Source organism: Syngnathoides biaculeatus, chromosome 15, assembly GCF_019802595.1.
Source record: "Syngnathoides biaculeatus isolate LvHL_M chromosome 15, ASM1980259v1, whole genome shotgun sequence".
In the NCBI taxonomy this organism is placed as follows: domain Eukaryota; kingdom Metazoa; phylum Chordata; class Actinopteri; order Syngnathiformes; family Syngnathidae; genus Syngnathoides; species Syngnathoides biaculeatus.
In genome coordinates, this window is record NC_084654.1 from 3,416,640 (window position 1) to 3,432,031 (window position 15,392).

General features: G+C 43.6%; 1 protein-coding gene across 8 annotated transcripts in view; it reads left to right on the top strand.

The window, feature by feature from the left end:
* Positions 1 to 15,392, top strand: part of dglucy (D-glutamate cyclase) — a 51,011-nt gene that overhangs the window by 33,376 nt on the left and 2,243 nt on the right. For 7 of the 8 annotated variants that reach the window (XM_061842784.1, XM_061842785.1, XM_061842782.1 and 4 more), the window contains exons 12-13: positions 1,837 to 1,936; positions 4,452 to 4,600. In XM_061842784.1, the coding sequence (XP_061698768.1) occupies positions 1,837 to 1,936; positions 4,452 to 4,600 (249 nt within the window). Of the gene's footprint in view, positions 1 to 1,836; positions 1,937 to 4,451; positions 4,601 to 12,053; positions 12,249 to 15,392 lie in introns of those variants that run through there. The other variant, XM_061842786.1, reaches the window with a different exon arrangement.

The window sequence follows — 15,392 nt, forward strand, 5'->3', positions numbered from 1 at the left end:
AGTAGCCGCGAGAGAATTCAAACTCAACGAATCCATGGTGCTAAAATTGAGAAAGCAGTAAAACGTACTTCTCCAAATCAAAAATACGGAGCTCAGTTTCTGCGGAAACAAGGTGAGGTGGCCCGAGTTGGATGACCAACTTGCGCTATGGATTAATGATCAAAGAACAAACAACTTCCATGGAAAAAAAAAAAAAACGCAGCAAATGAGCTTGGAGCCTACTATTTTTCCAGGAGGCTTGACGAAGCAACTTCTACCATTGGACATAGGTGTAAATAGGTTGTACAGCGTGAAGTTGTAAGTGGCGTGTGAGTGATGGATAACAAATGGCAAACACAGCTTTATTAAGAGACAGCCTTGGGCGAGTTACACCACAATTTGTGAATGGATTGTGGATGCTTGGGCTTCGGTGTCTGCTTCCACTAATGTTCAAAAAGCCGGACTCATATCTGAGGAGTTGCACGGCAACGATGAAAATGATAACGATGAGATGGAACCTGGCGTGTTTGATGGAGAACTTAAGCAGCTGTTCATTTTGGATACAGAAGATAAGGACATGGATAGATTTGTGGATGCGCGTTAATCAAAAAAATAACGTGACTACGTACATTGTTAAAAAGGCATTGGGAACAAAACTGAGTTTGGTTGTACTTTATTTAAATATTTAACAATGTAGCTATACAGTGTAGTACGATAGCGACACCATCATAAAAACATATGGTAGCATGCATACATGCTATTTAATAAAGGCACCTGCAGCAAAACTTAGTTTGGTTGAACTTTATTGAAGTATTTTTTAATGTAAACACTGAGTTTGGTTGACCTTTATTGAAGTATTAAAAAGCGTACATGAAGGCTACTGTATGTTTTAAGCTATTGTTTGGTTCTCTTGTTGTTTGGTTGTGCTGTTCTGTTTGCTGTAGTGTAATGATTTGAGTTTTGTGTGACGCTGTGGGTGAGGATTGCATGTTGACGGGTGACTTGCTTCCACCAGTTGTAGTGGGGGAAAATGTGTAAGCGTGTTCTTCTGATACTAAAAATAAAGGTAGAATTTTGGCTCACAATCTTGTGAGCGTGACCATGCCTGCGCCTAATAATACTTAATACGGAAATTGCACCCGCAACAGAGACTTCGCCTTTTAATATGGTGCGCCTTATGTTCACGAAAATATGGAACTCTGCGTCACCATCGTGCACAGTATATATGAATCCAAAAGCAAGTTTATTTTTATTTAGTAGTATTTATTGCTTTTTGTGTCTTTCGACATAGTATTGTAAATAACTGATGGCGAATAAAATTATTATAAAAAAAAATTCATAGGTGGCATGGGGGAGACAAGATGGTCGAGACTGACGACACGGAATGTTACACTTTCTTAGTATGTGAAGTCACGTAAGTAAGAAAGTGTAACTAGATTGGCTGGGTGTTGGGTTCTGACCTGAAGTAACCCTGCCTTCTTAATACTGAATTTAGGCGTGAATTTCACAGAGCGAATTGTAGCCAATTGAATCTCAGGAGACTGAAAATATTGCATTTGATTTTAAAGGTTACATTTTTTTATATAGCGAATTGGTTAACATTTAAAAGTTCAACTGAAATACAGCTTTTGAAAACGTGATCACTTTGAAATAACAATGTGAATTTTACTGCATAAAAATTTCAGTGGCATTTTTAATTCAAATCCCGGTGGCACATATTTAATTCCAATTTCCTGCAGAATAGTATAGATGCAGTGACTTTTAAAATACAGTAATTGGAAAAAATAATTTGGGACACATTTGCTTTAGTTGCAACAGATTCATTGATTGTCAATGATTTTGTAATTCCATCCTTAGGTGTACTGAAATCAAAAATTCCACTGGTCATCTTTGAAGAAATTGATTCTCACTCTGCACTTCATTTTTTGTGTCACCATGGAGACCCCACGAAGCCAAGGTCAGTAACACTGCCATGTGCGCCAAAGCATGTAACCTAAATGGCAAGTAATCAGTGATTTGTCCTCTTCTGGTGTGAATGATTGACAACTGAGTGGAGAGATGTGACAAAAAAAGTTTTAAGGTTAAACTCAATGACCACACAAAAGAGACGTTGGAATGGCAGACGACCTCCAGTTTCCAGTTTGAATTGTCTTTGAGGTGACAGTTGCTCACCTGGACTCTGGATTCGAAATTAGTCATAGTCCCTAACCCTGTTACAGAAAAAAATTCATTGCTTTTTATTGAAGGGATACAATATGCTTCCGAGCTACTAAGTGCCCTTATGTGGAACACCTCCAGACACAGCTCAAGAGTACAGTCACCAGGATTTGACATTAACACCCATCAAACGCAAGTGAATTTCAGGAGTAGCAAGTCGCACGATCAATCCCACCAACCACTTGGCCGAATTGTCTTTTGATTGTGAAAGGTTTGTCAATACGACCCCCACCTCACCACCGACGAATGTATATAGATGGAAAAAATGTTTACTCAACAACCACCACCCCCCCCCCCCCCGTTAATGGTTGTATTTCAATCGGGGAAAGGTTCATCAGGATATTTCTTTTCTCATCATCGCTCACCAAGATGCCTAAAAATATACGGATTAAAAAAATCTTTAAAAATGATCAAGTCTCTCTGACAGTATCGTTACTGTCCCGGTTTGACAGTTATTCATGAGCATTAATGTGAACTTTCCCATACATCTATCCATCCATCCATCCTCTGAGCAGCTTATCCTCACGAGGGTCGCGGTAGTGCTGGTGTCAATCCCATCTGTCATCGGCAAGAGGCAGGATACACCCTGAACTTGTTGCCAGCCAATTGCAGGGCACATGTATACTGACAACAGTCGCACTCACAATCACACCTTGGGGTAATTTAGAGTCTCCAATTAATGCATGTTTTTTGGGATGTGGGAGGAAACTGGAGTGGCAAGAGAAAACCCACATAGGCACAGAGAGAACATGCAAACTCCCCACAGACGGGGCCAGGATTTGAACCCCGGTCCTCAGAACTGTGATTCTAAAACTCAACCCACCATTCCGCCCTATTCCACTAAACTTAAAAAGAAAACATTGAAAGAAATTAACCCAATAAATTTAGGATAACAACTGGCAGCCACTTGAATTGGGTAAATTTAAATCACATGGGGCGGCACGGTGGAGCAGCTATTGTGTATCAAATAACATAGACGTGAGTCCCTTGTGTCTTTCAACGTGTGTGATCTTTATTTTTCTTTACGCCTGGCAACTCACTAACTTACTTCCTTGTCGTCACCCACTGTCGCACCCTGGTGACGTCAACACAATCACACCACATCTCCCCTTTCTAGAATCATTGGGTGGACTGCCAATGATTCAACAGACCTTGAGGGTTATTCTGCCTCGTGGTTGGAAGGTCTGCTCCTGTCTGTACCTGTCCCGGACAGACAAGCACACACACAACATTTTACCCTTAGCTTGAACAATTCACCTCAACAAATCAATAACTCAACCAACAATCCTGCAGCTAACTAAACATTTATATTACAAAAATATAGCATGAATAACATCACATTTCACCATTTTCTTTTTTTTCTTTTTTTTTTTTTTCTCGAGTTCCTGCATTGTCTCTATCTCTAAACAAAATCATAAATCCAACCTCGCTGGCTTCCTTACAGCCCTCCTGGACCTGGTTCTGAGAGTATGAGTAGATGGTGTCTCTGGAAGGTTCTGCGGCGTCGGTTCCTCTGTCAGTTGATCTGAACTGTCCCACTGGGAAGGCTCCACCGGGGTGGGGCAACACTGCTCCGGCGAAGCTCTCATGGGCGTGAGATGACGATGGTTCCATCTCATGGTTCCGTGGGATCCATCCACTAGATACGACCGTGGGGTGGCGTGACTACTGATGATGGCCCCTTATGTTTCTTGATCCTTCATCCACACCTTGCCTGGCTCCAGTGCGTTGAGGTTCCGTGCACGATGCTGCCGGTTATAGTATCGCGCATCTTTCACTCGCTTCTCACTTTCCTTCAACCGAACAGCTTCAAGCTTTGGAATAGCTGGACTCAGCCAGGCGGGAAGAACAGGCACTGCACTTTGTCCGAAGCCTCCTTGCCATGAGAAGCTGAACTGGTCTATACCCATTCTCCAAAGGGGTATTTCTGTAAGCGAGTAAGGCCAGATAGGGGTTGTCTGCTTTCTTCAAGAGACCTTTCACGGTCTCTGTGGGCTTTCTCCGGCCACTCAGGTTTCCTGCCCCTTCCCAAAAACATGCAGTGATTGTAAACTCCGATTTGCCCTTAGGTGTTATTGTGAGTGTGAATAGTTGTTTGTTTCTGTGTGCCCTGCGATTGGCTGCCGACCAGTTTAGGGTGTACCTTACCGCCCGAAGATTACTGGGAGAGGCTCCACCACTCTCACGGCCCTTGTGGATGAGCAGCTCAGAAAATGGATGGATGTATAAAAAAAAACATGATTATCTCTTGCCAGGTATGACCACTTGGTGGCAATAGAGCGCAGTGGACGAGCTGAGGATGGAAACTACTACAACATGAGGGGCGTAAACATCAAACATCTGGTAGATCCCATTGATGACCTATATCTTGCTGCAAAGAATATCCCAGGAATTACCACTACAGGTAGTCAATACATTTGAGTGACCATGAGAAAAAACGGAGCAGCTGATAAAACGTTCATTTTTTTCCCGAACAGAAATTGCCAATGTTTATGAGCTCAGTTGTACTTTATTTTTGCACTTTATTTAGCTTGAAAAACATGATGGTCAATGTATTTTCTGTTCATTTTTACAGGTTAAGGTTGTTTCAAATGTATGGTTATCATATGGGAAAAATAGAAAATGATTGGATCTTGAGCCGACCTAAAACACCGTGGAGGAGCACAATGATGGTCAAGAGCTCTAAATCAAAGTGTAGGAAAGCAGAAAGTGGAGAAAAACTAAACTCGTAATAGAATATGACAGTGTCTCTGTAATTTTAACCAAGAGGTAGTCAGGGCTAGACAGCAACATTTTTCTGAAATTGTCAGTAAGAAACTCAACAATACTCGCACGCTGTTTGCTGTGGTTGACAAGCTCCAAAAAATCAGATAGCTCCACAACTGAAAACAGCTGAAAAATGCAATAACTTTGCCTGGTATTTTAGTGAAAAAATACAATCCAACAGGTTAAATATCAGCACAAATCAGATATTGTATACAATGATTTTACATTTGAAGCTACCCTGGGAAAGCTCAATTACCATGTCAGAATTTGATACAGTTGAGCAAAAAACTGTCGAGAAAACTGTTCAGCAGCTGAAACCATCAACAAGCTGTATTGACTCAATACCATCTGACTTTTTCAAAACTATTGTGAAATTAGTGCTAACTGATTTGCAACAAAAAATCAATTGCTCACTTCAGTCTGGCGGGTTTCCTAAAGCTCTTATAGTCCTCCTGTTACGCTTCTTCTAAAAAAAGAGAGCACTGGACGAATAAATGTTAGCAAGCTATAGACCCATCTCTAATCTCCCTGTCATAGTCAAGATGGTTGAGAAACTTATTTTTAATCAACACATCCGTTTCTTGAATTTAAATGGACTTTTTGACAAATTTCAATCAAGTTTCCGAAGTTCTCACAATACAGACACTGCTCTTTCAAAGTGCTAAATGATATTAGATTGAATACTGACTCAGGAAAGGTGTAAGTTTTGGTCTTGTTGAATCTCAGTGCGTCTTTAAATACCATAGATCACACTATGCTAAACAGGTTTGAAACGTGGGTAGGACTAAATCAATCAATCTCAACAAATGGCAATGACCTATGGGGTCCATCAAGGGTCAGTTCTTGGACCCCTTCCTTTTCAACCAGTATATGCTATCCATCCATCCATCCATTTTCCACTGCTTCACAGGGTTAGGTCGCGGCGGAAGTAGCTTCAGCAGGGATACCCAGACTTCCCTTTCCCCAGCCACTTCTTCCAGCTCTTCCGGAGGGATCCCGAGGCGTTCCCAGGCCATAGTTCCTCCAGCATGTCTTGGGTCATCCCCGGGGAGATTTTCCGGTGCGACATGCCCGGAACACCTCACCCGGGAGGCATCCGGATCAGATGCCCCAGCCACCTCATCTGGCTCCTCTCAATGCGGAGGAGCAGCGGCTCAACACTGAGCCCCTCCCAGATGACCGAGCGTCTCACCCTATCTTTAAGGGAGAGCCCAGACACTCTACTAATTTCTAATTTCTGGCGCTTGTATTCGGGATCTTGTTCTTTCGGTCACGAGCCTTATCTTGTGCCCATAGGTGAGGGTAAGAACGTAGATCGACTGGTCAATTGAGAGCTTCGTCTTTCCACCTAGCTCCCTCTTCACCACCACGGACCGATACAAAGTCCGCATCACTGCTGACGCCTGTCGACCTCCTGCTCCATTCTTCCCTAACTCATGAACGAGACCCCAATATACTTGAACTCCTCCACTAGGGGCAGGATCTCATCCCCGACCGGGAGAGGGAAGACCACCCTTTTCCAACTGAGGACCATGGTCTCAGATTTGGAGGTGCTTATTCTCATCCCAGCAGCTTCACACTTGGCTGCGAACAGGTCCAATGATCACGGCTTGATAATGCCAACAGAACCACATCCTCTCTAAAAGTTATTACAAAATCGGTGACAAGGGCAGCCTTGGGCGGAGTCCATCTCTCACCTGAAACGAGTCCAACTTATTCCCAGCAATGCAGACCAAACTGTGACACCAGTCGTACAGGGACCGCACAGCCCGTATCAGGGGATTTGGTTCCAGCACTCTCTCTAAGGACTCTGAAAATGGCAGGTACTCTGAAGTGCTGTTTGGTGCATAGGCACAAAAAACAGTCAGGACCTGTCCCCCCACCTGAAGGCGGAGGGTGGCTACCCTCTCTTCACCGGGGTAAACCCCAACATAGAGGCCGCGAGCTGGGGGCAATAAGTATACCCACACCTGTTCAGCGCCTCTCACTGTTGGCAATTCCAGAGTGGAACAGAATCCAACCCCTCTCAAGAGGACTTCTACCAGAATCCAAGCAGTGCATATAGGCAAGTCTGACTACATCTAGTCGGAATTTCTCAACCTCACGCACTAACTCAGGCTCCTTCCCTGCCAAAGAGGTGACATTCCATGTCCCTAGAGATAGTTTCTGTAGCCGGGGCTCGGATCGCCTTTGGTCCTCGCCCAGTTAACATCACACCTGACCCCATGGCCCCTCTTTCAGGTGGTGAGCCCATGGGAAGGGGGACCCATGTTATCCTTTCCGACTGTGCCCAACCAAGCCCCGTGGGTGCAGGCCCGGCCACCAGGTGTTTGCATTCGAGCCCAACCTCCAGCCCTGGCTCGAGAGGGGGGCCCCGGTGACCTGCATCTGTGCAAGGGAAACTGAGATCCAATATTTGTACTCATGAAAGGTATGCTACCCTTGGGTCAAATTTTCCAGAACTTTAGTTTTGACTATAATAACTATGTAGATGACACACAGTTCTATTTAGCAGTGTCTCCAGATTGCGATAGTTCAAATTGAGGTTTTGTGCCATTGTCTAAAACAGATGAATAACTGGATGAGCCAAACTTTCTTTCCACTAAACCACAACAAAAGTGAGATAATTGTTTTTGGTAATAAAGAAAAAAGGATTGCTGTTCGTAAATACCTGGACTTGTTATCCTTAAAAAGCAAAGACCAAGTCCGAAACCTTGGTGTTCTGATAGATTCTGACCAGACTTTCAACAGTCATATCAAATCAATTACATACTAAAACTGCCTTTTAAACATACCTAGAGTGAAGGCTTGCATGTGTCAACCAGAACAAGAGAAGCTCATCCATGGTTTTATCTCGAGTATATGTGACTATTGTACTCGTATTCTGACAGGGCTCCCCATAAAGAGTATTAAACCGCTCCACCTTATTCAGAATGCTGCAGCGGGGGTTGTGACCAGAACAAAGCGGTCAAAGCATGTAACTCCAATTGTAAAGTCTTTACACTCTCTTCCAGTCAGTTTTAGAATAGAATTCTCTTATTGGTTAATAAATCAGGAAATGGTTTAAGTCCTGAATACATGGAAGAACTGCTAATGAAATAAAAACCCAGTAGGGCTCTGAGATCGACTGACTCATGTCTAATAATGGAGTGCAGCGTCCAAAGCAAACATGATGAAGCAACATTTAACTATTATGATGCAAAAAAAAATTAATAAGTTCCCAACGGGAACGAGTGTTTTCGAATCCAGATTAAAGTGCCACTGACACCAAAATATACATTAAAATTAAAATAGGTATAGTTATCAAAACTTCATATAATATTAATCACTTTGATGATAGTCCGAGTGGGAAAAAATGAGCTGGGAGGGTTTTTTTAAAGCGCAAAGTTGGGACAAAACTGACTCAACATCCCAGTGGCGGCCATATTGTCTGTGACGTCATTTGACATCTCATGTAGGGATCGCACTGGGGCAGTCGCCATTGACACTGTGCCAAATGCAATGGCAAATGAACAAGAGTGATTTTCAGATTTTTCTGATGCCCCTTGTTAGACTGAAGCTCTTTTTGAGGAAGAGAACATCTCAGAAGCAAGTGAAGCGACCTGGGCCATTTTACCATATTGTTTCGAGCCATATTTATTTAAATGCAGCCCTATGGGGGCACAAACCAGTGCAATCTGTAGGCCGGTCCCAAGCCCGGATAAATGCAGAGGGTTGCGTCAGGAAGGGCATCCGGCGTAAAAACTGTGCCAAACAAATATGAGCGTTCATCTAAAGAATCCCATACCGGATCGGTCGTGGCCCGGGTTAACAACGCCCGCCCCCGGCACTGCTAACCTGCAGGGCGTCGGTGGAAATTCAGCTACTGTGGGTCGAAGACAAAGAAGAGGAGGAAACCGGATCCAGCGTCAGAAGAAAAAGAGGAATGCACAGAGCCTACAACTGAGTGTAGGGACTTTGAATGTTGGGACTATGACAGGAAAAGCTCAGGAGTTGGTTGACATGATGATTAGGAGAAAGGTTGATATTCTGTGCATCCAAGAGAGCAGGTGGAAAGGTAGTAAGGCTAGAAGTTTGGGAGCAGGGTTTAAATTATTCTACCACGGAGTAGATGGGAAGAGAAATGGAGTAGGGGTTATTTTAAAGGAAGAGCTGGCTAAGAATGTCTTGGAGGTGAAAAGAGTATCAGATCGAGTGATGAGACTAAAATTTGAAATTGAGGGTGTTATGTATAATGTGGTTAGCGGCTATGCACCACAGGTAGGATGTGACCTAGAGTTGAAAGAAATTCTGGAAGGAACTAGATGAAGTAGTCCTGAGCATCCCAGACAGCGAGAGAGTTGTGATTGGTGCAGATTGTAATGGACATATTGGTAAAGGAAACAGGGGCGATGAAGAAGTGATGGGTAAGTACGGCATCCAGGAAAGGAACTTTGAAGGGCAGATGGTGGTGGACTTTGCAAAAAGGATGGAGATGGCTGTAGTGAACACTTATTTCCAGAAGAGGGAGGAACATATAATGACCTACAAGAGCGGAGGTAGAACCACGCAGGTAGATTATATTTTGTGCAGACGATGTAATCTGAAGGAGGTTACTGACTGTAAAGTAGTGGTAGGGGAGAGTGTAGCTCGACAGCATAGGATGGTAGTATGTAGGATGATTCTGGTGGTGGGTAGGAAGATTAAGAAGACCAAGGTAGAGCAGAGAACCAGGTGGTGGAAGCTGAGAAAGGAAGAATGTTGTGCGGCCTTCCGGAAAGAGGTGAGACAGGCTCTCGATGGACAACCGAAGCTCCCGGAAGACTGGACGACGACAGCCAAGGTGATCAGAGAGACAGGCAGGAGAGTACTTGGTGTGTCATCTGGTAGGAAAGGGGAGAAGGAGACTTGGTGGTGGAACCCCATAATACAGGGAGTCATACAAGAAAGAGATTAGCGAAGAAGAAGTGGGATACTGAGAGGACTGAGGAGAGGCGAAAGGAGTACATCGAGATGCGACGTAGGGCAAAGGTAGAGGTGGCAAAGGCTAAACAAGAGGCATATGAAGACATGTACACCAGGTTGGACACGAAAGAAGGAGAAAAGGATCTCTACAGGTTGGCCAGACAGAGGGATAGAGATGGGAAGGATGTGCAGAAGGTTAGGGTGATTAAGGATAGAGATGGAAATGTGTTGACTGGTGCCGGTAGTGTGCTAAATAGATGGAAAGAATACTTTGAGAAGTTGACGAATGAAGAAAATGAGAGAGAAGGAAGAGTTGAAGAGGCAAGAGTGAAGGACCAGGAAGTGGAAAGTTATGGGAAAGAGTAGTGGAGGCTAGACTCAGGACAGAAGTAAGTATCTGCAAGCAACAGTATGGTTTCATGCCTAGAAAGAGTACCACAGATGCATTATTTGCCTTGAGGATGCTCGTGGAAAAGTACAGAGAAGGTCAGAAGGAGCTACATTGTGTCTTTGTGGATCTAGAGAAAGCCTATGACAGAGTACCAAGAGAGGAACTGTGGTACTGCACGCGTAAGTCTGGTGTGGCAGAGAAGTATGTTAAAATAGTACAGGACATGTATGATGGCAGCAGAACAATGGTGAGGTGTGCCTTAGGTGTGACAGAGGAATTTAAGGTGGAGGTGGGACTGCATCAGGGATCAGCTCTGAGCCCCTTCCTGTTTGCAGTGGTAATGGATAGGCTGACAGATGAGGTTAGACTGGAATCCCCTTGGACCATGATGTTCGCAGATGATATTGTCATATGCAGTGAAAGCAGGGAGCATGCAGAGGAACAATTGGAAAGATGGAGACATGCACTGGAAAGTAGAGGAATGAAGATTAGCCGAAGTAAAACAGAATATATGTGCGTGAATGAGAAAAGTAGAGGGGGAAGAGTGAGGCTTCAGGGAGAAGAGATAGCGAGGGTGGACGACTTCAAATACTTGGGGTCAACAATACAGAGCAATGGAGAGTGTGGTCAGGAAGTGAAGAAACGGGTCCAAGCAGGTTGGAACAGCTGGCGAAAGGTGTCTGGTGTGTTATGTGACAGAAGAGTGTCTGCTAGGATGAAGGGCAAAGTTTACAAAACAGTGGTGAGGCCGGCCATGATGTACGGATTAGAGACGGTGGCACTGAAGAAACAACAGGAAGCTGAACTGGAGGTGGCAGAAATGAAGATGTTGAGGTTCTCGCTCGGAGTGACCAGGTTGGATAGGATTAGAAATGAGCTCATTCGAGGGACAGCCAAAGCTGGATGTTTTGGAGACAAGATTCGAGAGAGCAGACTTCGATGGTTTGGACATGTTCAGAGGCGAGAGAGTGAGTATATTGGTAGAAGGATGCTGAGGATGGAGCTCCCAGGCAAAAGAGCGAGAGGAAGACCAAAGAGAAGGTTTATGGATGTGGTGAGGGAAGACATGAGGGCAGTTGGGGTTAGAGAGGAAGATGCAGGAGATAGGCTAAGATGGCAAAAGATGACACGCTGTGGCGACCCCTAACGGGACAAGCCGAAAGGAAAAGAAGAGTTTCGAGCCATATTTAGATGATATGTGGATCACTTCTAACTAACAACAGACTCCCCGACAGACAGACGAGGAGGACGTGGAACCCGATGAAATATTCAAAATGACTGGCCCATAATTGTTTGATTTCCTAACTGTTAGGTTTATCACCTTATTTGCTGGAATAATTGCACAAATAACGGACAAGAAGTCGTCTTTCTTCTGATCAGGAGGACATGAGAGAAAGGCAAGTTACAGTCTTCAAACACGTTCTGAACCAGCCTCTCGCGTACTCTTTCTTTATTCCCAAAAACACACAAGGTCAAAAGGAGGAGTGAGCCAGTAAATAAAGGCACATTCTTTGATAATTATGTGTGTGCGTTGATGACGTTGTCCTTGGCCACTTCTCGGAGTTGCATCTGTGTGTTGGGGGGCTCGTCCTGTGAACAAGACTCTTCGAAGCAAGGATGATACTTTGTCTGGCTGCATTCCTATGTGTAAGGACTCTTTGAAACAAGGATGATTCTTTGGCTTTGTTGCAAGTCCATCATCAATATATTAACAATAATTCTAACAGTAACCCTTTTACAAATCTTGTGGCTGTAGTGTACTCAGGAGGACCCATGCCGTGCGAAGTAAATATGTCGGGGGTGCCCACACACTGGTGACCCGAGGGGGGTAGAGCTCCTTTCGCCTCCCCACCCAACCCACCTCAGCACCATCACTAACGCCGGCCCTCACCACCGCTAACGCCAGCCCGCGTCACTGCTAAAGCCGGCCCACGCACATCGGCACATTGAAAACCGTGGACTTACGTACTCTCAAGTTATTTTTATGTGGATCTTTTGTTATGTTCTGAGAGAAGGATTACGTCGTGGGACGCAGAGTTCTAGAATGTTCCTATCAGGATGAGGATGGCTGTCAACTGAGTTTATTATTAATACTGCTGCTTTTGGATAACTACACATGTACACGGAAGCCACACTGCCTTTTTGACATTTCTGGAATATTCGCTGGAAATAACATTTGCCTATTTGGAACATTGGATTCGACAATGGTGACTATGTCTTTGTACTTCGATTTTGTTATTGTTTTGTGTTCTTGTATTGTGTGTGATAAAATTCTTAAACGCAACACAAGTGTTTTTTTATATTTTGCTAACCAAGGGGATTTATTCCAAATTCACACGTAACATATGCTATAAATAAACTGTGATAGAAATTAGTCCCCCCCCTCGAGCTATTGTTGTTGTTTTTTTTTAATACCTCTATACACATCTACTTGTCATTTGGAACCCACAAATGTCTTGTCCTTTGCACCTGTGCAATCCATTTTTCACGGCGAACCTGGTCTCTTGGAAATGTGTGAAAAGTGAATCCATCCTTCCGAGTGTTCGAGCTAAAGCACGCAGGAAAAACAAGTAATTTCTCGCCGGTATAAGAGTTAAAGACACTCGACTCCACTCCTGTAGCTGTCTGCAAAATACGTCACTTCCGGCTTCTTCTTCAACCCAATACCCTCGAGAGATTTTTCGTGGTGGGAGATGAAAAAATTGATCTATGGCAACATTCTGACGTGGTGTGAACAAACGGATGAGTTCATTCCGGCAGATTTTATTTGGTTAACAACAATCTAAATTTTCCTGATTCATTACTACCAATATGGCACCACAAAAGCATATCTTCTGCCATCGTTGATCTTGTCCAAAAGTTTTACTTTTTTGCCGTTCGTCATCAGCTTCCTCTTCCTCAGTCACCGGGCCATTTGTCTGCAATCTGCTGTCCACAAAGCAAAGACAGCTCCTTTTTAGAACCATCCTCTTATTTTGCATCTTTCTCTTCAGCTTGGGTGCTTCGGCAGCTGTTTTATGATCAAGCACGAGCGCTTTGGAGACAGAGGATGTAGGAGGGAGGGAGAGATTTGCTGGGTGGAGCTTCGATGATGCAGCCAATAAGCTCCAAAAAGCCGATCTGGCTTTTTATTTTACTTTATTTGTTTTGGGGGTGGAGCTTCTTAAAGTGATCTATGTACTGTAAGCCAACCTGGCTGTTTTTTTGTTTTGGAGGGACCGGGGGGGGAGCGATGCACTGAATCTGCAAAAGGTGAAGCGCAAAGTAGAGAGGGATTACTGTACTATGTTTTGAGAGCGACCTGGCACCATATATTTGCAGAACACTTTTTGGAGAGGCTGCAGTAAAAAAGCTTGAAAACATCCTACTTTTGGCAACCAGAGTAAGAAGAATAAATGAAATAGCTGAGGACATTGTGGCAGTTACTTGAGAGTATAACGCATAACGGCTATGCATTATAGTGAGTTAATTTTTCACGCGTTTAACATTCATTTTTAAGACAATCGAGAATTTATTTTTGCTGTTTGTGTGTGTGTGTGTGTGTGTGTGTGTGTGTGTGTGTGTGTGTGTGTGGTGTGTGTGTGTGTGTGTGTGTGTGTGTATACAGTGAAGAAAATAGGTACTTGAACACCCTGCTGTATTCCAAGTTCTCCCACGTTAAATCATGAAGGGGTCTGAAATTTTCATCGTAGGTGCATGTCAACTGTGACAGTTAATCTAAAAAGAAAAATCCAGAAATCCCAACGTATGATTTTTTTTTTACCAATTTATTTGTGTGATATAGCTGCAAATAAGTATTTGAACACCTGAGAAAACCAATGTTAATATTTGGTACAGTAGCCTTTGTTTGCAATTACAGAGGTCAAATGTTTCCTGTAGTTGTTCACTGCAGGAGGGATTTTGGCCCACTCCTTCTCACAGATCTTCTCAAGATCAGAAAGGGTTTTGGGCTGTTGCTGAGAAACACGGAGTTTCAGCATCGTCCAAAGATTTTCTATTGGGTTTAGGTCTGGAGACTGGGTAGGCCACGCCAGACCCTTAATATGCTTCTTACGGAGCCACTCCTTGGTTTTCCTGGCTGTGTGCTTCGGGTCATTGTCATGTTTTAAGACCCAGCCACGACCCATCTTCAATGCTCTGACTGAGGGAAAGAGGTTGTTCCCCAAAACCTTTTCCAGACATGGCCGCGGTCATCGTCTCCTTAATACAGTCCAGTCGTCCTGTCCTATGTTCAGAAAAACACCCCCAAAGCATGACGCTACCACCTCCATGCTTCACAGTAGGGATGGTGTTCTTGGGATGGAACTCATCATTCGTCTTATTCCAAACACGGTTAGCGGAATTATACCCAAAAAATTCACTTTTCTAAGAATCATTGAGACCGCATGAGGGGTTATCTTGCATGGGGCTCCACTCCGATTGAGATTGACCGTAATGTTTAGCTTCTTCCATTTTCTAATGACTGCTCCAACAGTGAACCTTTTTTTCACCAAGCTGCTTGGCAATTTCTCCGTAGCCCTTTCCAGCTGTGTTAAGTTGTACAATTTTGTCTCTTGTGTCTTTGGACAGCTCTTTGGTCTTGGCCATGTTACAAGTTTGAGTCATACTGATCGTATGGGGTGGACAGGTGTCTTATATGCAGCTAACAACATCACACAGGTGCCTCTGATTCAGGATTATACAAGGAGTGGAGGTGGACTTTTATAGGCGGACTAACAGGTATTTGAGGGTCAGATTTCTAGCTGTTAGACAGATGTTCAAATACTTATTTGCAGCTGTATCACACAAATAAATCATAAAAAATTACATTGTGATTTCTGGATGTTTCTTTTTGGATTATCGCTCTTAAAGTGGACATGCACCTATGATGAAAATTTCAGACCCCTCCATGATTTCTAAGTGGGAGAACTTGCAATACAGCAGGGTGTTCAAATACTTATTATATATAATAAGTAAGTAAATAAGTACAAAAACTGTATGTGTGTGTATATATATATATATATATATATATATATATATATATATATATATGTATATGTGTGTATATTTTTTTATAAATATATATATGTGCCACACCTTGACAGCCGGTCCGCAG